Source organism: Cyprinus carpio, chromosome A17 (assembly GCF_018340385.1).
Source record: "Cyprinus carpio isolate SPL01 chromosome A17, ASM1834038v1, whole genome shotgun sequence".
NCBI lineage: Eukaryota > Metazoa > Chordata > Actinopteri > Cypriniformes > Cyprinidae > Cyprinus > Cyprinus carpio.
The window spans coordinates 26,236,722-26,261,217 of record NC_056588.1 but is presented as its reverse complement, the minus strand read 5'-3'; the positions used below and the strand labels follow the sequence as shown (position 1 = coordinate 26,261,217).

Genomic DNA, 24,496 nt, shown 5'->3' with positions numbered 1-24,496 from the left:
TTATTAAGACCTGTCATACATGCCAGCTTACCGGTAAACCGAACCAGTCGTTGAAGCTAGCTCCTCTGCGTCCAATTCCGGCTGTATGTCAACCGTTCGAAACACCTTATTATTGATTGTGTTGGTCCACTTCCTCGCTCGAAAGCTGGAAGTGAGTACTTGTTGACAGTAATGTGTCAAGTTACGCGTTATCCAGCTGCGTATCCATTGCGCTCAATTAATACAAAATCTATTGTGAAAGCGCTCACTCAGTTTGTGTCTATTTTTGGGTTACCGAAAATTATCCAATCGGACCAAGGAAGTAATTTCACTTCGAAATTGTTTGCGGAGGTGCTTTTCGAGCTGGGTATTAAACATAATATGTCATCAGCATACCATGCCCAGAGTCAAGGGGCACTTAAGCATTTTCATTCTACGTTAAAATCATTATTGAGAGCCTACTGTCTGGAAATGCAGTGGGACTGGGAAGAAGGTCTGCCGTGGTTGATGTTAGCAGCCAGGGAAGTTACGCAACAGAGTATTGGTTTTAGCCCAAACGAGCTGGTTTTTGCGCACAAAGTCAGGGGGTTATTAGCTGTCTTACGTGATCAATGGATTGATTCAGAACCACCGGAAAAATTGTCAGAGTACGTACTGGGTTTCCGTCGTCGGCTTTCATTAGCTGGGGAGTTAGCTGGAAAAATGTTTTAAATAAAACTCAGGGGAAAATGAAAAAGCTGTTTGACCGTTACACTGAACATCGGAAGTTTAGCGTTGGAGATCAGGTCATCGCGCTTCTGCCTGTAGTAGATTCTCCGTTCCAAGCCAAATATACTGGCCCGTATGAGATAATACATTGCGGGGCCGTGGATAATTACACGATTCTGACGCCAGACCGAAGAAAGAGATCCCAAGTCTGTCATGTAAATCTCCTTAAGCCGTATTATCAGCGTAGCCGATTGGTTTCAAAGCCAGTGGCGCCGGTGGTGCTAGTGGACAGCTCCCCTCAGGCAGGTGTCACACAGGACATGAGTATGCCTGTGGACGAATTAAAATCTCCTGATGACGGCGTGTTACTAGGTCGTTTAAAGAATTCTGAAACGTTGAAAAATCTGCCTTCTAATCTTAAACATTTAGATGCGACACGTAGTCAAGAATTGATTAGTTTGCTTTCGGAGTTCCCGGAGCTGTTCTCGGATGTTCCAACTCAAACGACGGAGTTGGAGCATGATATCGAGGTGGGCGAAGCTGCTCCTGTCCGTCAACGTTTTTACAGGGTTCCGCTGAATAAACGAGAGGTTTTAGAAAAGGAAGTCCAGTATTTGCTGGATAACAGATTAGCCGAGCCTTCGTTTTCCAGCTGGTCCTCGCCGTGTTTGTTAGTAAAGAAATCTGACGGTACGTTTCGTTTTTGTACAGATTATAGGAAACTGAATACTGTTACAAAACCAGACTCCTTTCCTCTGCCGAGAATGGAGGACTGTGTCGATCAGGTCGGTGCCGCAAAATTTGTGACAAAATTGGATTTACTTAAGGGCTATTGGCAGATTCCGTTGACAGAGAGCGCGCGCGCGAGGTTTCATCGTTTATAACATCTAATGGATTATTTTCTTACCGGGTCATGAGTTTCGGTCTTCGAAACGCACCGGCGACGTTTCAAAGAATGATGAATAGGGTAATTGCGGGGCTAAAAGGAGTGACGGTTTATTTGGATGATACGATTGTGGTAAGTGATACATGGTCAGAACACCTGGAACGTTTACGCTTGCTTTTGGTCCGTCTCTCTCATGTAAATCTTACGTTGAATCTTGCTAAGTGTGAGTTTGCAGGAGCAACAGTAACGTATCTGGGTAAGGTAGTGGGGCAAGGACAGGTGCGTCCAGTGAGGGAGAAGGTGGGAGCAATAGATGAATATCCTGTTCCAGTCACTAAAAAGGAGTTAATGAGCTTTCTAGGTCTGGTAGGGTTCTACCGTTGTTTCTGTAGGAATTTTTCGACGGTCGTTGCCCCTTTGACGGACCTATTGAAAGCTAAAGTCCTATTTGTTTGGTCTGAGTCTTGTCAGAATGCCTTTGAGGCAGTGAAATCGTTGTTAACCACGACACCTGTCCTAATGGCACCTCCGCTGGCGAAAACATTCAAAATTCAGGTAGATGCCAGTAAGGAGGGAGCAGGGGCAGTGCTAATTCAAGAGGATGATGTGGGTGTTGAACGGCCGGTTTGTATTTTCTCACGGAAGTTCAATAGTTATCAAAAGAACTACTCCACAATTGAAAAAGAGGCGCTTGCGTTAATTTTGGCACTTCAACATTTCGAAGTGTATGTTGGTGGGAACAGCGCACCAGTAATAGTTTATAGTGATCATAACCCGCTTACATTTTTACATTCCCTTAAAAATCCAAATCAACGGCTGATGCGTTGGTGCCTGTTTCTTCAGCCCTTTCATTTGGATGTTAGGCATGTGAAGGGCTTGGAAAATGTAGTGGCCGACGCGCTGTCTAGGGCACCCTTGTAGAACATTTTGTAAGGGGTTGCCTTGGATTACGAGTTAATTGTTTTTTTTTTACTCTATCCATGTGGGGGGAAGGATTTTGTTGGTAATGTGTGTATGTATAGGCCTATACTAAAGTTATGTGTTGGTGCGATTAAGTGTTTAAGTATTGTCGGCGGAAACCTATTGGTTTCCTTTTCTTAAGTGGGGGGGTGTCACGGCTGTACTTTGTATTATCTTCTCTGCTGTGTCTGGTGTGTGTTTGTGCTCCCCCCCCACAGGTGCGCTGCGGAGCTGTGAGGTAATCAGGTGGATTGGGTGCACCGGTGCACAGGTGTGCCTAGTGATAAGAGCTTCCTGTTGGGCTTCCTCGTGGAGCGTTCCTTTCAGTCATATCGATCCCTGGCCAGGACCGTGATGTTGATCGGCGTTGCGAGAGTTTGTGAGATAGTCTTTGTTATGGGGACTGAAAATAAAGAGTATTGTAACCGCCGAAACCGCTTTTTCCTCCTTCATTGTTGCTCCCTAATAAGGGCGTTAACTGGAAGCACGAGATTGGACACAGGCACTAACATATCATAGCAAACTTTACTTCCTGTCTGTTCACCATTCATATGTGTCCGGGTAACCCTAGACCTTAAACAATTATTCCCTTTACAGAACACTTCCCCTGTTAAATAAAAAAGCCCCACTTTTCAACTCTTTGCGAAAAGCAATATACTCTAATAACTCAACACATTATTGTTACCCTTATTTCAGAACTTTTATTTTATAAAAGTCCATCCTCTTAGGTGGGTGTGACACTCTTCCTGAGCAGGTCACATAAGAATGTCCTTCAGTTTGTTCTGCAACAGGCATGGATGCCCGTTACTCTCAGATTCAGTATCCGATGACAGCACTTGTTCTGACTGATGGATCGGGCGTAGATGAGCCCGGTTTCTCCGAGTCACTCCATCTTCTGTGCCAATCAGATAAGATCTTGGGGATGACGACTGAGACACCACAGATCCCTGCATTTTCTCCAATGGCAACCAGACATTTTGTCCTGGCTTCAAAACTGGGAGAGGCTGGGTCCTGTGACGACTGTTGTAGTACTGCTGCTGTTTTCTCCTTCCTTTTGTTTCACTGCACCGGAACTCTGTCATTCCCGGTCAGCATGGAGACAACTTTTTCGGGAGCTGAGGTAAAGTAGTGCGAAGTTGCCTTCCCATAAGCAGCTGTGCTGGTAAATATCTGTTCCCTAGTGGCGTGGAACGATATGTCAGGAGTGCTCTTTCCTTATCTCCTCCTCCTTTCCACAGGCCTTTAACAGTACCCACCGCACGCTCTGCTTCTCCATTTGCCTGTGTGGAAACAATGGGCTACTTGTAAAAAGATCGAATCCATAGTCAGTTGCAAAGTCCTTAAAGAGAATTGAACTGTACAGAGGTACATTGTCCGACATCCTTATTTCTGGGATGCCATGTCGACAGAATACCCCTTTCAGAGCAGATATGACTGTGCTCGAGGTAGATACTTTAAGTCTTGCCACCTCAATGTACTGAGAAAAATAGTCAATGACAAGCCAGAAAAAAAGATCAGTACCAATACGTTGTCATGGTCTTTCTGGAATGGGTGTTGGCAACAGTGGCTCACTCCACACGTTCCTGTGGTAAGCACAGACACTACATCGTCTCGCCAGCTGGCTAATGTGTACTGACATACCCGGCCACCACTCCAACTGACATGCTCTGGCCTTGCATTTTACAATCCCTTGGTGGCCTTCGTCAGGAATTTTCAGTATCTCTTGCCACATGGATCTGGGTATGACAATCCTTTGTCCTCTCAAAAGGAGGACTCCAGCTATGGAAAAAAGCCCTCGTTCAGGTGACTTTTTCTGGCCACCGAGACTGGCAGTACTGGCGGATTTTTTCACAGACTGAGTCATTTTTTTGTTCTTCAGCTATTTCAGCCTGGTTTCTGTGGCTGGCAAGCTTTGCACAGCTGAATCAATGAGAACCTTCAGATCTGCCTCTTCTGAGAGTGTGTGCTTAACAGGTGCTCTTGACAGCCCATCTGCTGTGATCAGCTGCTTTCCAGGCACATGAATTGTCATAATCGAAGCGCATCAGTCTAAGACAAGATCTTAAGACACGTGGAGGGAGTTGGTCCAATGCTTTGGTGCTCAGCAAAGAGACTAGAAGCTTGTGATCCATTTCAGGGGTGAACATTAACCCCAACAGATAGGAAGAGAGGGGTTCGCAAGCCCACATCGCTGCTAAAGCTTCCTTCTCTATCTGTGCATAGTGTTTTTCTGTTTCTGACAACACTCGAAAAGGTAGACCACCGGCTTCCATAGTCCATTCTTGGGTTGTTTTTGGGTCGGCACTCCTCCTAACCTGAACGACGAAGCATCTGCTGACAGTCTAGTCTCATATGTTGAGCTCTTTCTTTAGTTTCTGAAAGGCCTCTTGCTGGGGTGTATTCCAACACCATTCATTCTTTTCTGACAACAGATCTTTCAATGGACATGTGTGTCAGGACCGGGGCTCAAACCTGGGTCTCTGATGCCAGAGTCTGAATTTCTACCGCTGAGCCACAGGAGGTAGTTGAACCCAATAGTCAGACGCCTTGTTAACTTAACTCAGAAGAGTTTATTTAACAAAAACAGCAAAAGGGGACAAAATATCCTTTGTATAGAGTTAGGTTACAAAACAGAAAAAATCCTCAGACCAGAAAGGGTCAAAAATAGTAAAAGTCTCCAAAACAAAAACTCAGAGAAAAACAGCAAAACTATTCACAGGAAAACAATTCAAAAATACTTTTAAAGAATAGATCTTGGAACTAGAGCAGACTTACGGCAGCAACTTGCTTAGGAACAATAATAACCAAGCAAAGATGCAAAGGAAGTGATCAGCTTAAATAGACAGCCCAGAATGAGAAACATGTGAAAACAATAACACTGATTACGAAAGGCACAATGTTGACGTGAGTGCCCACTGGGGACCTCTAGTGGCCAAAATAACACATTGCAAAACAAAGGCTCTGACAGGACCCCTCCCTCTAGGAACGGCTCCTGACGTTCCCTCCAGGACAACTGGGCTTGCGAGCGTAAAATTCTTGCACTAGTTTGGGGTCTAAGATGTCCTTGGCAGTAACACATTGCAAAACCTCGGGGACCATAGCCTTCCCAGTCCAAAAGATACTGCCGGGACCCACGTACTTGACGGACATCTAGTATTCTGTGGACTGTGTAAGCTGGCTGTCCCCCGATGATACGAGGAGGAGGAGGTCTTCCTGTCGCAAGAAAAGGAGAAGACAAAACAGGTTTTAACAGGGAGACATGAAAAGTTGGATTAATTTTCAAAGACTTAGGCAAGTACAATTGATAGGTAACTGGGTTCACTTTCCTGGCAATCTTGAAGGGGCCGATGAATCTCTGGGAAAGTTTGCGGGATTCCACCCGCAAGGGAATGTTCTTAGTGGAGAGCCAGACTCTTTGGCCAGGGCGCAGAGTGGGGGCAGGTCTGCGTCTGCGATTAGCCTGGCGCTGGTACTGCTGAGAGGCCCTAAGGAGCTTGAGTCTGGCTTTTTTCCATGTCTGGCGGCAGCGTTTAACAAATTGATGAGCAGAGGGAACTGCAACCTCCACCTCTTGTTCAGGGAATAGTGGAGGGGTGTACCCGAACTGGCACTCGAAAGGGGACATGCCTGTTGCAGAGGAACGAAGGGTATTGTGTGCGTATTCTGCCCACATGATTTATGAAGACCAAGAGGAAGGATTGTTAGCTGCCATACATCTCAGTGTAGTCTCAAGATCTTGATTAAGCCGCTCTGTTTGTCCATTGGACTCTGGGTGAAACCCAGAAGACAGGCTCACTGTAGCCCCCAGAGATTGACACAAAAGCCCGCCAGAATCGGGAGGAAAACTTGGGGTCCTCGATCAGAGACGATGTCTTGTGGAATTCCAAAGGACTCTGAACACATGATTTATGACCAATTCAGCAGTTTGTTTTGCGGTGGGTAGTTTAGGCAGAGGAATAAATCTGGCGGCCTTGGAAAATCTATCTACTATGACCATGATAGTGGTGTTGCCTTGTGATGGTGGAAGACCAGTGATAAAATCCATGGAAAGATGGGACCAAGGTCTATGAGGTATGGAGAGAGGGTACAATAGCCCTTGAGGAGAGCGGTGAGAGATTTTATTTTGGTTGCATGTGGGACATGCGTTCACAAATGCGGTCACATCCTCCTTGATAGTTGGCCACCAAAATCGTCTTTGGAGGAACTCAAGAGTGCGTGAGGTGCCAGGATGACAAGTGAGATGAGAGGAGTGTCCCCACTGGAGGATCTGAGAGCGGACAGCTTTAGGGACAAACAGACAGTGGGTTGGCCCCCCTCCTGGGTCTGGTTCTCTGGCTTGGGCTTGTTTTACTGTATCTTCCAGATTCCACCTGATAGGAGCTAAGATCTTGGAACTTGGGATAATTGGTGCCACACAATCTTCCTGTGGAGTTTTAACATATGCTCGGGACAAAGCATCAGGCTTAAGGTTCTTAGAGGGAGGTAGGTTGTTGGAGATTGGCTGGAATCTATTGAAAAATAAGGACCAACGTGCCTGGCGGGGGTTGAGTCGCTTTGCCTGCTGAATATATTCCAGATTTTTGTGGTCCTTGAGTACTTGGAATGGGTGTTTGGCCCCCTCAAGCCAATGTCTTCACTCTTCAAGCGCTAACTTGACTGCCAGCAACTCTCGATCCCCTACATGATAGTTCCTCTCAGTTGGTGTAAGGCGGTGGGAAAGGAATGCACATGGATGCAGCTTGTTGTCCTCTCCTCTCTGGGATAATACAGCTCCAACCCCTACATCTGAAGCATCGACTTCCACGATGAATGGTCTATCTGGGTTAGGGAGAATGAGAATAGGTGCAGAGGTGAAATATTTCTTTAGTTTGTTGAAAGCCAACTCTGCTTCAGGTCTCCAAGAAAAGCTGGTTGTGTTGCCCTTGGTGAGAGCAGATAAAGGAGCCGCCACAGTACTGAAGTTCCGGATGAATTTGCGATAAAAATTGGCAAAGCCAAGGAAACGCTGTACCTCTTTTACCGATGAGGGGGAGGGCAAAATCCACAACAGCTTGAACCTTTTGAGGATCCATTTGCATTTGGCCAGGCTTGATGATGAACCCCAGGAACTGAACCTTGGTCACATGAAACTCACATTTCTCAGGTTTAACATAAAGATGGTTATCAAGAAGGCGTCTCAGAACCTTACTGACGTGTTTTACATGCTCTTGGAGGGAACTCGAGAAGATGAGGATATCGTCTAAGTAGACAAAAACAAATTGGTTTAACATGTCTCTGAGAACATCATTGATGAGAGCTTGAAATACTGCGGGAGCATTAGTGAGGCCAAAGGGCATAACTAAATATTCATAGTGCCCAGTGGGCGTGTTGAAGGCAGTTTTCCACTCATCTCCTTGCCTAATGCGAACAAGATGGTAGGCATTGCGCAAGTCAAGCTTAGTGAAGATGGAGGCTTCTTGCAGAATTTCAAATGCAGTTGTCATTAGTGGCAAGGGATAGCGGTTTCGAATGGTTATCTTATTAAGGCCCCTGTTATCAATACATGGTCGAAGTCCGCCATCCTGAGGAAACAGATGGGCGGTTCCGGCTTCTCTCTCTCAGGCGATTATCCAGCCGGATTGCTTGATCCATAAGAGTTTCCAGATCAACAGCAGGTTCTCTGGTAGCCAGATCATCCTTGATTGCCTCTGACAGACCATTCAGGAAACACACCATGAGGGCCTCATTGTTCCAACCACTCCCTGCTGCAACGGTCCGAAACTGAATGGCATATTCAGCTGCACTGCCATTACCTTGACGGAGGGTGAGAAGTCTCTTTGAGGCTTGTCGGCCACTGAAGGGGTGATCGAAGACTCGCTTGAACTCCTTTTCGAATGCGGAATAACTTGTACAGAAGGGGGCTTGTGCCTTCCAGACCGCGGTTGCCCAAGAAAGAGCTTTGCCAGAAAGGAGGGTGATTATGTATTCGATCTTGGCTCGATCTGAGGGGAAGGACGATGGTTGTAGTTCAAACGTGAGAGAGCATTGAGTCAGGAACCCATCACATGCACTGGGGTCACCTGAGAAATGTTGTGGTGGAGGTAGGCGGGGTTCACTTAGAGGAGAGAGCACTCGAGAATCTGGAAGGGGTACAGAGGCAGCAGGAGAAGCAGTAACTGAGGTAGAGGGCAGCCAGTCGAAGATCTGATGGACAGAAGTCATGAGATCAGACAGCAACTGGGAGTGTCTAGTCATCAAAGTCTCCTGCTGAGCTAGTGCTGACTCATGGCGTTGGACTTTGGACTCATACTGAGCAACTGTGGCAAGGAGTTCTTGAGGATTTGGCGCCTCTGGGTTCATAATGTGGCTTGGTTATTCTGTCAGGACCGGGGCTCAAACCTGGGTCTCTGATGCCAGAGTCTGAATTTCTACCGCTGAGCCACAGGAGGTAGTTGAACCCAATAGTCAGACAAAAGGGGTCAGACTAACTTAACTCAGAAGAGTTTATTTAACAAAAACAGCAAAAGGGGACAAAATATCCTTTGTATAGAGTTAGGTTACAAAACAGAAAAAATCCTCAGACCAGAAAGGGTCACAATGTTGACGTGAGTGCCCACTGGGGACCTCTAGTGGCCAAAATAACACATTGCAAAACAAAGGCTCTGACAATGTGAAAGAAGCCATGTGCGGCACAAATTTGCCCAGATAGTTTGCCATGCTCATGACCCTCCTAACATCAGCTACACAGCTGGGATCAGGCATATCCTTTATTGCTCTCACCTTGCTAGGATCAGGTGCAATTCCAACTGAAGTAACACTGTGTCCAACAAACATTATCTAGTCCTTGGCAAAGACACATTTTTCATTCAGTGTTAGTCCTTTCTCTTCAAGCCTGCTCAGTACTGGATGCAATCATTCGTTATGTTGCTGTAGGTTTTCCCCATACACCACAATATCGTCTGCATGACAAACTACTCCTGCGCAGCCCTCCAGCATCTGTGTCATACACCGCTGGAAGTGTTCTGGGGCTGACAAAATCCCAAAGGTAACTGCTTAAAAGCACACCGGCCAAATGGCGCAATGAAAGTGGTCAGGAGCGAACTTTCCTTTGTCAGGGGAATTTGCCAAAAGACTGACATGGCATCAAGCTTCGTTAACACTTTAGCCCAGGCTAACATGGCTAGCATATGATCGACTGCTGGTAAGATGTGCCTCTCACGACGCACTCACTTTTTCAGGTGAGTTAGATCTATGCACAATTTAGATCTATGCACAATCTAATTTTCCCCTGAGCTTTAGGCACAACTACCAACCTTGCACACCATGGAGTCGGCTCGGTGACCTTGGATATCACTCCTATGGATTCCATGCATTGCAGTTCAACTTTCACTTTGTCTCGCAGAGGTGGTGGAACTCTATCTGGAGATGACAGTGCATAAGGTATGGCTCCCTGCTCTAGTTCAATCTTGTATGGCTCTTTCAATTTTCCCAGCCCTTTGAAGACAGCTGGATAGTTAGCGACAAAATATTCTGTTTTAGTCTACACAGTGTGTAGGTGTGTAATCAAATGCAAAGCCTCTGTTCCTGGAAGTCCCAACAGTGCTTTGGACAGTCCTTTCACTACGTAAATGTCCTGTTTAGTTTGTTTATTTTTGATGTTCAACACTCCCTGGAATAGGCCTTGAACATTGAGGGCCTGGTTCCCAGGCCCATACAGGACTTTGCCCGGTGGCTGGAGTTTGCCGTGAATGCTTGCAGAAAAACTGCTTTCTGGGATTGCAGTAACCGCTGCGCCAGTGTCCAGCTTGAACTCAGTGTTTTGACCATTCAGTCTGACCAGTTCAATCCACTCACTTGACTCTATTGAGTTCACTTCTCCCAGGAAAGCAAAGTATTTCATATTCTGCTCTTCTCGCTCCTGTGTGATGTCATTAACCATTTCAGCTGACAAACACTGCTTTGCATAATGTCACTTTTTGTTCAAAATGTCACTTTTTGTGGCATTTACAGCATTCCGCTTCAGATGCAGGGCACTCTCTCCAATTATGTTTCTTTATATTTCCACATTTTCCACACCCAGTTGATTTACTGTCTTTATCCACTTTACTGGGTCCCCTTTGTTTTGGCCATTTCACTTTATTTTGTGACTGTTTTGGTTTTGAACTTAAAGCATGAACGTCCCCTGCTATTTGCACTTCATGTGAACTTCCACGCAGGTTGGGCTGCCTGTCTCTTCACAGCCTCACTTTGCCTCACTTTAATCATGGCTTTTACCAGTGTGAGCTCAGGATCAAGTTGCAAACTTTCAGACAGTCTTGCATCCTGTATTCCAATGACAATTCTGTCTCTTATCAGTTTGTCTCTTAAGGCTCCAAACTCACAATGTTCTGCCAGTGCATGTACAGCAGCGATGAAAGTTCTATACTCTCTCCTGCTTCTTGATTACATCTGTTAAAATGTGCACGTTCAAAAATCACATTACGTTTGCTTACACAATGTTGTGTGAACACCATCTCGTATGACTTTTTCTCCTCCTCAGATATCTTCAGCTTGGTCATCGATGGTATACATAAATGTATTAACCTGATATTCTTGTTACTGCTTGTCTAGACCTGACAAAATTCTATAACACTCAAAGTGTAGCATCCATTTGGGCCATTCACTCATATCGCTGAAATCAAACTTGCCTGAAGGCATCAGTGACGGCATCAGATGTGGCACACTTGCTGTTTCATCATCCATTGTCACCTCCTTTTATTTTTCTTGCTGTTTCTCACCAGCTCAACTGTCTTATTTTCTCTGTCTTGCTCAATCGTGACTTCTTTGATCTCTGCTTTATCTCGCGTCTTCTCCGATCACTTTAATCTTTGTATCGGTCCGCTTAACAGAGACATGCTCACACTGTCTCCCGAGTAGACCTGTGCCGGTATTCAGTAATGTGTTATATCACGGTAATGAATATGCATGATATTGTTATTGTGTGTACTTCTAAATACCGTGAATAATTATATATTACAAATTATTAAAAATTTTGAATGCATTTTAAGAATACTGTTCCCATCAACTGGTCAAAATGCACAACGCCGCTGTGTGCTGCTTGAAAGACGTGTGTGCTCTGATGTAAACAAGCACACATGAGAAGCACATGAAAGCACATTCACTCTCTGACAGCAGATGGCGCTAAACTGCAGAAAATGCAGCTGTTACCCTGGAAACCCCATAAATAAAGCAGCTGCACTACCTTCTAAAACATATTAAAAAATAGATTTAAATAGCCATTTAAATTTGTGGATTTGCTATGGTGTTCATCACAGCGCCAAATACTTAAATATTTAGACTTAATAGGCTATTCAATTTCAAACTTTTTTTTTTTTTACATTTTAATCTGGACTAAAACATGCCCAGATATTGTTTGAAAGTGTTTTGATTCTTTATTGTTTGTTCACACTTTACATTAGGGCTTCATTAGTTAACATTATTTAATTAATTAGTTAACATAAACTGCCAATGAAAAATTCTTCTGAACATTTATGTCTAAAATTTTAGAAAAAGTTGTGTCTGCTCAATTGTACTCCTTTCTGCAAAAAAACGATCTCTATGAAGAATTTACAAATGACTTGCTTCTTGCGTCAGACCAAGGCTGCATCTCATTGCTAGTTTTACTTGATCTTAGTGCTGCGTTCGACACCATAGATCACGACATACTCATAGATAGATTACAAAACTATACAGGTATTCAAGGGCAGGCTTTAAGATGGTTTAGATCCTACCTGTCCGATCGCTACCACTTTGTTTATTTAAATAGAGAGTCATCTAGTTTAACACCAGTTAAATATGGAGTGCCACAAGGATCTGTCCTAGGTCCTCTGCTATTTTTAATATACATGTTGCCCCTTGGTAATATCATTAGAAAATACGGGATTAGTTTCCACTGTTATGCTGATGATACTCAACTATATACAGTATCTCAACGAGACCAGATGAAACTTCTAAATTATCTAAGCTAACAGAGTGTGTTAAAAATGTAAAAGTTTGGATGACCAATAATTTTCTCCTATTAAATTCAGGTAAGACAGAGATATTACTTATTGGACCAGAAAACATTACACAGAATCTCGTAGATTACAATTTGCAACTAGATTGATGTACTGTTACTTCCTCTACTGTCAAAAATCTGGGTGTTATATTAGACAGTAACTTGTCTTTTGAAAATCATATTTCCCATGTTACAAAAACAGCTTTCTTCCATCTTAGAAACATTGCCAAGCTAAGAAACATGTTACCTGTTCCTGATGCAGAAAAGCTCGTTCATGCGTTCATGACCTCTACACTGGACTATTGTAATGCACTGCTTGGTGGTTGTCCTGCATCCTCAATAAACAAGCTACAGGTAGTCCAAAATGCAGCGGCTAGAGTCCTTACCAGGTCAAGAAAATATGATCATATTACCCCAATACTACAGTCTCTGCACTGGCTACCTATTAAGTTCCGTATCAGTTACAAAATATTATTACTTATAAGGCCCTTAATGGTTTAGCTCCTGCGTACCTAACTAGTCTTCTACCACGCTACAACCTATCACGCTCCCTAAGGTCACAAAACGCTGGACTTTTGATAGTACCTAGGATAGCAAAGTCCACTAAAGGAGGTAGAGCTTTTTCACATTTGGCTCCCAAACTCTGGAAAAGCCTTCCTGATAATGTTCGGGGTTCAGACACACTCTCTCTGTTTAAATCTAGATTAAAAAACACACCTCTTTGGTCAAGCATTCAAATAATGCATCTCATAATTTTGGGACTGCAGTTATATCTGATCAAATGCACATTATTATTCTTTAGCTTGGGTTAAACTAATTAATTTTACTTGGCTGGAACAGCAGCTACGCTAATTATGTCTCTATTTGTTTCTCTGCTTAGGTAACCTAGGTAACTAGGATTTTCACAAGCTCCAGTCTGGATCCAGAACACCTGAGAAGAGATGATGCCAACCCCTCAGAGGACCTCAGATGATGCTAACCCAGAGACAACATACAGAACTACCACATTTTGCTATAAGTTTGATTGCATAATTGCTGTTAATAGTGTTAATCGTCTGTTTGTTTACATCTTTTATTGATTTTTCCGAACATTTCTGCCGTATGCACATAAACTGACAGTCACCACTGATAAACTACTACTAAATATTGTAGAAACTTAATTTTCTGTAAAGTTGCTTTGCAATGATTTGTATCGTAAAAAAGCGCTATACAAATAAACTTGAACTAAATTGAATTGAATCAATCTTAGGTATTCCAATATTTAATAACATGTTGTTAAAATCGAAAGTTGCAACTGTGTTATTTAATGAGCTAACATGAACTAAGAGTTGTATTTTTTTTTAACAAAGATTAATAACTTATGTAGCAAATGTAGCTATTTCTCATTGTGAATATTAATGCATTAACTAAGGTTAACTAATGAGGTCTTATTGTAAAGTGATACCTATTGGTCTTTATAGTTCTTTTGAACTTTAATCTGTGAAAACATTTACATTAATATATTTTTCTGTATTGCTTTTTTATTTAAATATTCAGTTATTTTTGTTATAAGAAAAAAGTTATTAAACCTGTTATACTGTATTATGACCACTTTTTTGAAACTAAAGTTCAATATCGTGATAATACCGTATACCGTGATAAAAACATTAGCAATTAATAGCAACATGAAAATGTGATACCAGCATATCCCTACTCCTGGGTATTTATAGTGTATAAATAGGTTTTCTTAAACTTCTGACAACCTTATGTTAAAATGTTATGTTAACTGGAAGCACGTGACGGGACACAGGCACTAACATATCATAGCAAACTTTACTTCCTGTCTGTTCACCATATATATGTTACCAGGTAACCCCAGACCTTAAACTATATTTCCCTTTACAGAACACCATTGTCTGTGGGATTGAACCATAAAGGGCCTTAAAATTAAGAAACCAAAAGACAAGTTTGTTAGGAACCAGAATCTAAAAGGATATTAAGATATCTTTAATACTTCTTGGGTCATCACTGGCATAAAATGCAACAAGGACTGCTAAAGTCAACTAACTTAACCAACAAATCGACCAATCTGTATAATAATAAAACAATGATGCTGCCATCTTTCCAAAGTTATTTTATCAATAAACACATGCATATATAGTATATCAGTCTGGCGAGTAAACTAAACAATTTACCACCCAATGGCGATTCAATTGCCAAGGTGTCCGTAGAGGGTTGTGTTAAGGTGAAATTCCTTAGCTAGTGACCCAAAATAAAAGTCATACGACATTCATATTCACAAGTGACGTGTGACCAGATCTCGCAACATAATATTGAGCCACATTTGATCAGCACTACAGCAGCCTTTCATTTATGTCACAGCGTGGCAAAACCACACTTGTACTAACATCACTGAGGCACACAAGCCAGAACTGCACTAACTCTGTGACAGCGTTACATACCTCTTTATGGCCTTGTACCAGATGATGACTGTTAGCAAAATAAAGACAGCCAAAGCACTTCCTATCATCCCAAGCACAATGATCTCCATCCACCAGGGCCTCGGCAGAGGAGCAGAAGCCTCCGGAGCTGAAAGAATGATCACACATCCATTCATCATCATTCATCATGATTAAACACCTTAATAAACATCAACATTGTGTGTGGTCAAGTTAAACTAAAGTATTTATTATGCACAGCATACCTAATGTATATATAATGATTTCTACTTCAAAAGTGATTAAAATATATTTATATTAAAAAAAAGAAATGATCACAAAATCTATAAAATATTGATTTAACAAATCAATGCTTGACAATATTTTGACAAAATGCTATACAGTTTGTAATGCTGGGGTGTATTCCAGAAAGCACGGTTAACTTACCATCTGTTAAACCCCGAACTCTCGGTTGATTAACCCCAAACCTTGCTTACTCGAGGTATGTGGTTCCAAAAACACATCTGGGAGTAAGTTCATTCAACTCAGAGTATGTTCCTGGTTAAGACTCAAGACATTCTCAACAGAGCGATGAATCAACAAGTCGCTATGGAAACGAATGCTAAGAAAACGCGCGCCATGCTGTTTCTTTCTTCTTTTGTTAAATGGTCATTTACATGATTAGTGAATATGGCCACCTAATTGATGGTTGTGCAATCATTTTTTTTTCTGTTTACTCTTTAATCCTTGACAATAAGAATTATGTTTGTTTGATGCTAATTATATATTAAGTCATATCAGATATATATTTTTATTATAGAAATACATTATAAAAAATGCTGATCCATGTGTGAGATGATAATATAAAATTTAATAAATATATATAATATAGTAAATTAAACATTACCTTGTCATAATAATGTTTCATAATTTATACAAATAACTGATATGCCAAGTAAGCTACGCTTCGCGTCGGGGTCCTGATCACCCTGTCGGGGTTTATTCTGCGAGAACAACCGGCTGGATGTACATTATCCCACTTATTACACGGCTACTTGCCACATAAGTAAATGATTAGATGCGAAATATTGATTTGTGTTTAAATATTTGAAAGCAAAGCTTCCGTGAAAAGATCAAGCTGCAAATTCAAACTAAACGTTTAAGGGACATTTAAGGGAAACGGTGCAGTCAAACCACGTATTACACAACATTTCACCACAAAATAATTAAGGCAATAAAAGAATTAAGATGTAAAAGTTTTAAAATCTTACCAGTTTGTTTGTTCTCTTGTAATCCATTACAGCGTACAAAATAATCGTACCAAAATGGCAGCAACTGCGTTTGTATGAAACGAGAGCGAGTCCGCGATACCAGGAAGACATAATTAAACAATTGTACACCATTTTGAATCGAGTTTTAATATTTTATTAGCTAAATAAATGGAAAGCTTCCACCAAGAAAAAAAAATAGTTCAAGCAAGAGTACAGCGCCGACTGCTGTTACCGGGCTGAGCTGTTATCCAGGGATAACGTACCTCGGAATGTCGCGACTGACCAATCAGAATCAAGTATTCCACAGAGCTGTGTAATAATAAAATATAATAACCACATTAGTATAACTGTATTGTATCTAACTAATGTGATTATTATATTTTATATATAGTCGGCTATATTCATAACTGTATTGTACTAATATATAGTATTGTGCGCTATCTGTCACGCCCACTGAAGGCTCGTGAGTAGATCACACGTGCGCTGAAGTGAACTAACCCTGGAACAGAAGCTGCTCCTGAGCAGGTTATCTTCAGAGAGCAAGTTACTATGGTTACTTACATACCCTGAAAGTTAACTCCGATTTTGGAAACGAAAGCTGAGGTTATCCGCTCGCTTATCCTCAAACATACCTGGGTATGTCACAAAACCTGCTTTTTGGAATACCCCCCAGGTGACCTCGGAGCTGAGGGAAAGCCGGACTATCATTCACTGCTGTCCCGTGATCCAGAAGCACAGGAGTGCGTTTTCACTTCACTCTGTGTTTGCACCTATTGTCACATATATAAATAAAGGGAACTCTGTCACATGTATATTCCTGTGTTTAGTCCCAAGCTTTGTGCCTTGTTAGTTGTCATGGTAATTAATCAGCCTCACCTGCTGCGTGTTAGTCCTCTGTTCTCCTGTGTATTTCTCTAGCCCTTGTGTTCGCTTGCTACTTTGTCAGTTGCTGAATGTAATGGTTATTCTGTTTGCCTGTGTTTTTGTTCCTTTCCCCTTGTGCTTTTGGTTTCTTTTAATAAATCGCCTCCATATAGATCTAGGTCTCTGCCTGCAACATTACAGAACATCTGACCGGTACACAGTGGATCTTGCAGGTATGCAGCTCATTCTCTAGTGCCAGGACGAGCAAACCCACCGGCGTCCAGTGTGGTGGACAGGGAAAACATGCCCACTCTTCAAACTACGATTCAGCTTTGTTTCCATTAAGGTGGAAGTACAGAGTTCAGCATATTTTATGGAGAAACGTGAATGGGCCGTGTGCATTTAGTCACTGACCAGAACTAAAAGAGCATTCTAAGTGTTTATCAGAAATAAGATGTGAGACAAAGGTATGAATATGATACATGCACGTTGAGTACTGTATGTAGCTTCTCAACATCTTCTCTCAATGACTTATCTCCATCTGACCTTTGGAGTGGAGTCCACTCAGAGAGATGTGTAGTGATGGCTTACCCGCAGCGGTCAGTCCTCGCGGTGGAGGAGGAGGAGGAGGTGGAGGAGGTACAGGAGGGTATGTACTGCAGGGGCACAGCAGCTCTGCTCCTCTGTTCATGCCGTGCTGAGAGCAAGACCTCTGGAGCTCTGCCTGGAAGAGAGAGAGAAGCCACTGATGCTGATTATACAGCCTGTTAAAGGCTCCATGCTCCTGCAGGGTCAGTGGCTGATTGACTCCCAGCCCAGAGCCTATACTAGCCAACACAACATTAGATCATGCACACACTAATATGTCACACAGGCTCAAAACAAGCCACAGTGTTCAGTTTCCTGGTAATGCTGCCTGTCCAGACAAGGTTTGATCATAAGCTGATCTATATTGCTGTATCAGTAACCTGAGAGCTTGGAAATCCAGTTTTTAAATACCATGTCTGTGTACAAGTGCGGCCTTGAGCCATTAAAAATTATCACTATATTATCACCCAATAGTATATAATTTATAAATTAACTAAGCTTAAGCTAAAATGAACTGACGCACATTTTAGACACAGTGTTATCAATATCGAGTGTTTTTCCACCAAATTAGTTCCAAACACACAGCAGAACATTTGTGTCAAGCTATGTTTCCATCCAAAGGTGTGAATTTTACTGCACACACTTCTCCAGCTCCTCCCGAGGCGTCGGTTAGAGCCTGCTCCTGAACACACTACCACACGGGCCTGGCCCTCCATCCCTCCCCTGATCTGCTCCACTACACCTCCCTCCTGGACTCTTGGCTCTGTTATTATCACTGTCTTGTGCTTCTGGTTTGTGTTCTAGGACTTTTATGTTGAAGTGTTTCCTGTGTTTACTTCATGTCCCCCTTGTTCCTGTAGCGTATGAGGCCTGAACCAGACAAATTAAAGATTCGATCGGGAGCCTGGTTGAAACATGAGCCGAATTCCACAGAAAGGCAGGATGTTGTAAATCAACTCCTAGCACCACAGTCTGATAACCAACCAACTCTTTCAGAGAACAGCTTTCAACATTAACACCATTAGAACAATTATTGACAATTTCAATTCGAAGAAGAGATTGTCTAATTTGGGGCAAGTAATCGAAGAGATGGACAGTCTGACCCTCACATGTAAAGCCATGAGAGTAAACAAGATCGTTGGATTGACTTCCCCCTACCTAGCAGAACCAGACTGAAATTCCTAAGGAGACCTGTTAACCCCTCTGGTCTTCACAGGACATATCCTTACTCCCCAGAATGGCACAGAGAATGCCTTCCAATGCATATATGCACCAAAATGAACTCAAAAAAACTTCTAAATGGATATCAGTCCATTGCTTAACTCCATATCATACATGAACCCACACATTTGATTATAATGTTTCTAATCACTTATTGCGTATGTCTTTTTAAATAACTCTTGAATAGCTTAAGGGATCATATTCATGTTTAGTATGTGTGTGTTCGAATCTTCTTGCTTGAAAGGTTTCTGACCATCAGTTATTTGTCAAATGTATCATATTCTTGTTATAGGAATCATGTCCAAATTATACCCTGCAAGAGCGGGAAAAATCGGTCCACGTGCTTGATAAGATAACATATGATTTATGAATGGGTGGGACAAACATCGGAACACCCTGAGAAAAGACAATATCTAATTGGTCAAGAGAACATTTGAGGTGTGGCCAAAATGCCAGTTTAAATACTCAGGACACCATCAAATTTTGCTTTTAGCTTTCGTTTAGCTTTTGCTATCAGTCATGCCGGCTTTTAGCTTTTGCTTGTAGTCATGCTTTGTCATCACTTTTAGCGTTCTTCGAGCGCCGTTCCAGCGTGCTTCGGTCTGCACGCCTGCTGATACTTAGCCACGATGAGAAGAAACACCACCTAGTCTCGTCAAACTTTACTTCTGTTCTTTTACTTTAGTTTATTTTCTTTTCCGTTTGAGAGTTCGTGTTCTGAGTTAATTTTTGTAACGCCGTGTCTCCGAGTCTGACCTCGCGTGCCTGTCTGAAACTACAACCAGCCACAACTCCGCATCTTCAGCCAACGCCCAACCACGGGCTTCCCAAGACGTCACTTCAACGACTACTGAACTTCCAGCCAATCAGCAACCTCGGGAAACCCCCTTTTCAGCGACAACAAAGGGAACCCCGTTAAACAGGCAACGCAAGTAACCTCCAGACTCTGATCTGTACTGGTGTTATCTAATACAATATTAACCTAATTAAGTGATTAATGGTTGTTCATGTCTATGCAATTTCACGTATTGCTGTAAACTTGGGATTTCACATTTTCATTCTCTTAAACTCATTCTTTCCTAACTCTCTATCCTCCTGCAACTTGTGTGAGTGCGTGTGCTTATGTGTTAGATTAGTTTATATGTCTTAGATTTATCTAATAAAGCCTTATTTATATTGAAAAGAGAAGTATCTTGTGTTTTGTGCTTACAAGTTAATGTCTTAAACTGCCGATCTTGTTACTGTGCTAATTAATAGTATTTTCACTATACTTTGGATATTAATATCCAGCGCAGATTTGATGTTAAACGGCTCGTTCAGTGAATCGCTGGCCGTTTCAGTGATCAGCCGTGAAACAGTGATTCTGTTCAAATTCCCTTTAAAATCTTAAATGATTCCCTTTGAGCTAAATTGACCTGTTTCCCTTACATTCCTTTGCCTACCTTTGCCTTGTCCAAATACCCACACTTGTGGTCTTGGGCACTTGAGAGTGTGTGCGTGCGACAGGAAGTAAGTGTGCAAGACCGTCTCAGGTCTTAAAAACGGCAAAGCACAGTGCCCTTAACGCACAATAAATCCACACGATCCACACTCCGGAGCATTCAAGGCTTAGTGTATCCCATCATGTTTTGGAGATAAATACTTTTTGCCGAGATCTCACGAGAGGTCACAGAAACCTTTCCAATGCAAGTTAAATATTAATATACTAATTAAATAACTTAGTAGAAAAACTGTTTTTACACTTTATTGGTGGAAAGATGAGTTGAGTAGTGGTGATATTTATTTTGTACAACATTTGCAACTGCTTTTTATCACTTGATCAGAAGCACCACAAATTAAATTGTCATTTTATAGGAACTACTGCAACAGACATTTAGAAGTTGATTTTAAAATGCAAAGTATTGAAAATTAAAAATAAAGCAATGTAAACACTTGGATTTTTGCAACACTATTACTGTGTCCCATCAGTTTATGGCCCTGTCAAATGGCACACTCCGGACTTGTGGACTTCCTCAGAGTCCACACTTTGGTGACGTCATGTAGTGCAGACCTATAGGGCCCTTGGCGCGAGTCCACGAGGGCACATTGAGAGGTATTTTTGGGACAGACTCTATCGTCACGCCGGAAATAACGGTCTGGTTGTTTTTTGACAGGAGCTGAAGGTTCGGGGAATATGCTGCCTATGTTCCATTTGAACTAAGATTACAATTTTACCACATAATAAACATGTACGTGAGTTTCAGATGAATTTACAGGTTTAAATATAAATACTAGGTTTACATATGACTCAGTAAAGCCTTGACATTCGGTTCTATTTATTTAATGAATCATAATGCGATCGTATTATTCAACGCGCTATTATTATGTTTGAGATATCAACCACTGGTCGATGACCATAATGTTTGTATAAACTGTAGGTAACAACTGGTAAAATGTACACCTAGGTCATAAAAACCGTAATGATACCTACACTTAAATATTTTCTTCTCAGCCATGTCATCAATTGCTCTTGAGCGAAATCTCCTCCCATCCGTTGTCTGATTGGCATTTCGCAAGGACTCCTGGGTAGTTAAAGTGTGTGGAGCCTGCATCTATGCGGGCTTCGCGGAAGACCATTTCAAGGGTACAAAGGGGGCGCTGCTGAGCACACTTCAGAGCGTTAAAATGCTGAATGGGATGGCCTATGGACTCGTAGACTCGACGAGCACGCGCAATTTAAGTCCACGAGACCGAATGTCCACATGAAGTGCGCCATTTGGGAAAGGGCCAATGAAAAGTTTGACACACTTGTGGTCTTCATGCTCACTTGAACACTTGGCCCAAATACAGGAAATAGATCATTTAAGTAGTCAAGTGGTCAAGTGCAAAGACCACAAGTGTGAGTATTTAAACAAGGCACTTGTTTGTTTCCATAGTTAGCCCTATTAGTTGCCATGGCAATTCATTAGCTCCACCCCCTTGTTAGCCTGTGTATTTATAGCCTTGTGTTTCTGTGCTTGGTTATACCTCATGCATGCTGTTGTGTGTTCTCTGCCTTGTTTATGGTTATTCTATTAAACAATGCTGCACTTCGCCTCTCCTCATCCTTGTGACAGTCTTATTCGAACTGTATTTAGGCTACTGAATAAATAAAAAAAATGTAAATGAAAGGGGGCACATATACATTTAAAAAAGGTTAGAAAAGTTGCATTCATAAAGGTAAATAGAAGATTAGAAGAAATATCACCCCATAATGGATAGATTCTGGAAGAGTTTGTGTTGCTTCTTATAGGTTTGGGATCATTTTTGGTTTTTATCCTGGCTTCACTGTATGCTGCTAAGAGTCCCCCTGTCTGGTCTGGTGTTACAGAAATGGCCATCCTACCAGTAACCAACACTGAGGATCAGGATTCAGACCAGCAGAAGTCGCCCACCTCCTTCAGCGCTGTAGTGGGAGGCTCTGAGACTCAGGGAGAATACATTACCACTGATCCTTCCTATGGGCTGTGTGGGTGAAAATGTACAGTATGGAAATAAGGTCTACAGTATACAGATGCGGCTTTAAAACGAGCTTTGGAGCTCATTAATACCACTGACTTCAGAAATTCGTTCATGTAGGTATTTGTTTCAAATCCTGATGGAGAACATGAAGAGGTGGTGAGTGGCGTTTGCAGAGATTGGCTCTAACGACTTCACACAGCTCCAGTCTCTTTCACTGTTTCCTCGCGGTTGCAGCTTGCAAAATAAGTCATTGAACGTTTTACCTTCAGCCACTCAAGCTGTTCTGTAGGTGTCCGATGTTTGCTTCACCAGCTGAGCTACTCGGCCGTCACTGAGTCTGTCCTGCTACCAAATCACACATCAGGAGACTAAGGACAGTCAGGACTGCTGAGAGGATCACTGGTGCTCCCTGCCTAACCTCCAAGAGCTGAACACCTCCACAGTGAGGAGAACTCACCCCTGACCCCTGACCCCTGACCCCCAGCACACTCCCTCGGGCCGGCGCTGTATACAGAGCACTGAGCAGCAGAACAGCTTTTACCCGCGGGCCACATAACACATCTCAGACTGTACATCTGTTAATCATTTCTCAAAACTCTTCATCTGCAAATAGTACATTTGCACATTTTATAATTCTGTCTATTGTTGTTTTTTCCTTATATTTTTATTACCATATAGTTTGTTTGTCTGTTTGTTGTCTATTCTCTTTATTAATAGTGTTATATTTAATGATATTACCTTAAATTACATGTATGTCTTTAATTTCTGCACTGGAAGCTTCTGAGACCAAGAAGAAATCCTTGTGTGTGGCAATAAAGCTGTTTCTGATTCTGATTCGGGAGCGTTTTTAGCCTTTCATCAGCTCCGGGCCCCCATCAAAGAAAGTGTGCAACCTGCAGTACTTCAGTACCTGCTTCATACCTGACAGACAGACAGTTAAAAGTGTTGTTTCATATGATAGATCAAACATTCACCTCATTCAGCACTTGCTTTTGTGTTTTCCGATTTACAAATGTGAGAAACTGGAATCAGTGCGGGAGTGAACTGTCCTATGTGTTTTTTTTTATATATATACAAACCCATTTAGCCGATTAGTTCAAAAGTGTGATTCACCCGCAATCTGGAATCGCTCATTCTGATGCTAAACAGTTAATAATAGGCTAATAATAATAATAATAATAATAATAATAATAATAATAATAATAATAATAATAATCGGGAAATGGTTCTCTGGTCGTTACTGGAGCACAGCTGTACTTCACACACAGTAAAAGGTTTCAGCACGAGATTAAGTCAAACATACCTGACACAAGAGAAGACACGACGAGATCAAGCAGTGAGCAAACACAGAGGGCCAGAGGTCCAGCATCCCTCCTTCACTCCTGAGGTCCAACCCGAAGTGAAGGACCCTGAACAACACAAGCACAGGCGCACTTTTACTCCGCGCTCTGAAGCATCGCCTCCATCTCAGCTGCAAACTCTTTATTTTCACTCGGTGACTTCATCAGAGTAATAAGTTCTTCCGCGCTCCAGCTCAGGACTGTAAACTCTTCATCTCTGTCGAATCGATGGTCAGTGGTCAGTGTCAGTGTCAGATTGAGTAACTCCACAGACGATCCTCAGAGCAGCGGACAGAGAAACGCATCGTCAGAGCAGCGCGTCGCGAGCGTCAGATCTCTGCAGAAATCACCTGCTGTTCGGAGCAAACACACAGTGTGTCGTCTCTCTCTCTCTCTCTCTCTCTCTCTCTCTCTCTCTCTCTCTCTCTCTCTCTCGCCACTCAGTGGATGACCTGCAACAGCCTGAACTTTCTCAAATCCCTTAGTTCTTCATGTCTCAGGAGTATTGATGAGCACCAGTGCCATCTGAATGTTCATGAACGAGATGTTTCATCTCAGTAAGTACACTGTGGCTACAGTTTGCATGATAATTACTGAAAATACACGAGACTGCACTTTTTCTGTATGATTTCAACAGTACAAATGTACACATTACTGTATGTGGGAAGTTGACTGGACAGGACTCTCTCTCTCTCTCTATTTACTGTATATAATGTAAAACGCAATATGAGTCAGTACAGTGCACATTGAGTGATTACCTGTTCTGT

The 24,496-nt window shown here is 42.3% G+C and overlaps 2 protein-coding genes across 3 annotated transcripts in view; both read right to left on the bottom strand.

Moving 5' to 3' along the window:
• LOC122148219 (proline-rich membrane anchor 1-like) overlaps nt 1-24,092 on the bottom strand; it is a 41,001-nt gene extending 16,909 nt beyond the window's left edge. Inside the window, exons 1-3 of the mRNA XM_042774546.1 lie at nt 23,693-24,092; nt 17,692-17,824; nt 14,990-15,116 (exon numbers count right to left, since the gene is read on the bottom strand). Of these exons, the coding sequence (XP_042630480.1) occupies nt 14,990-15,116; nt 17,692-17,824; nt 23,693-23,758 (326 nt within the window). The 5' untranslated portion in view covers nt 23,759-24,092. The remainder of the gene's footprint in view (nt 1-14,989; nt 15,117-17,691; nt 17,825-23,692) is intronic.
• LOC109061160 (CDAN1-interacting nuclease 1-like) overlaps nt 1-24,496 on the bottom strand; it is a 790,471-nt gene that overhangs the window by 410,423 nt on the left and 355,552 nt on the right. The gene's annotated exons all lie outside the window — the stretch shown is intronic.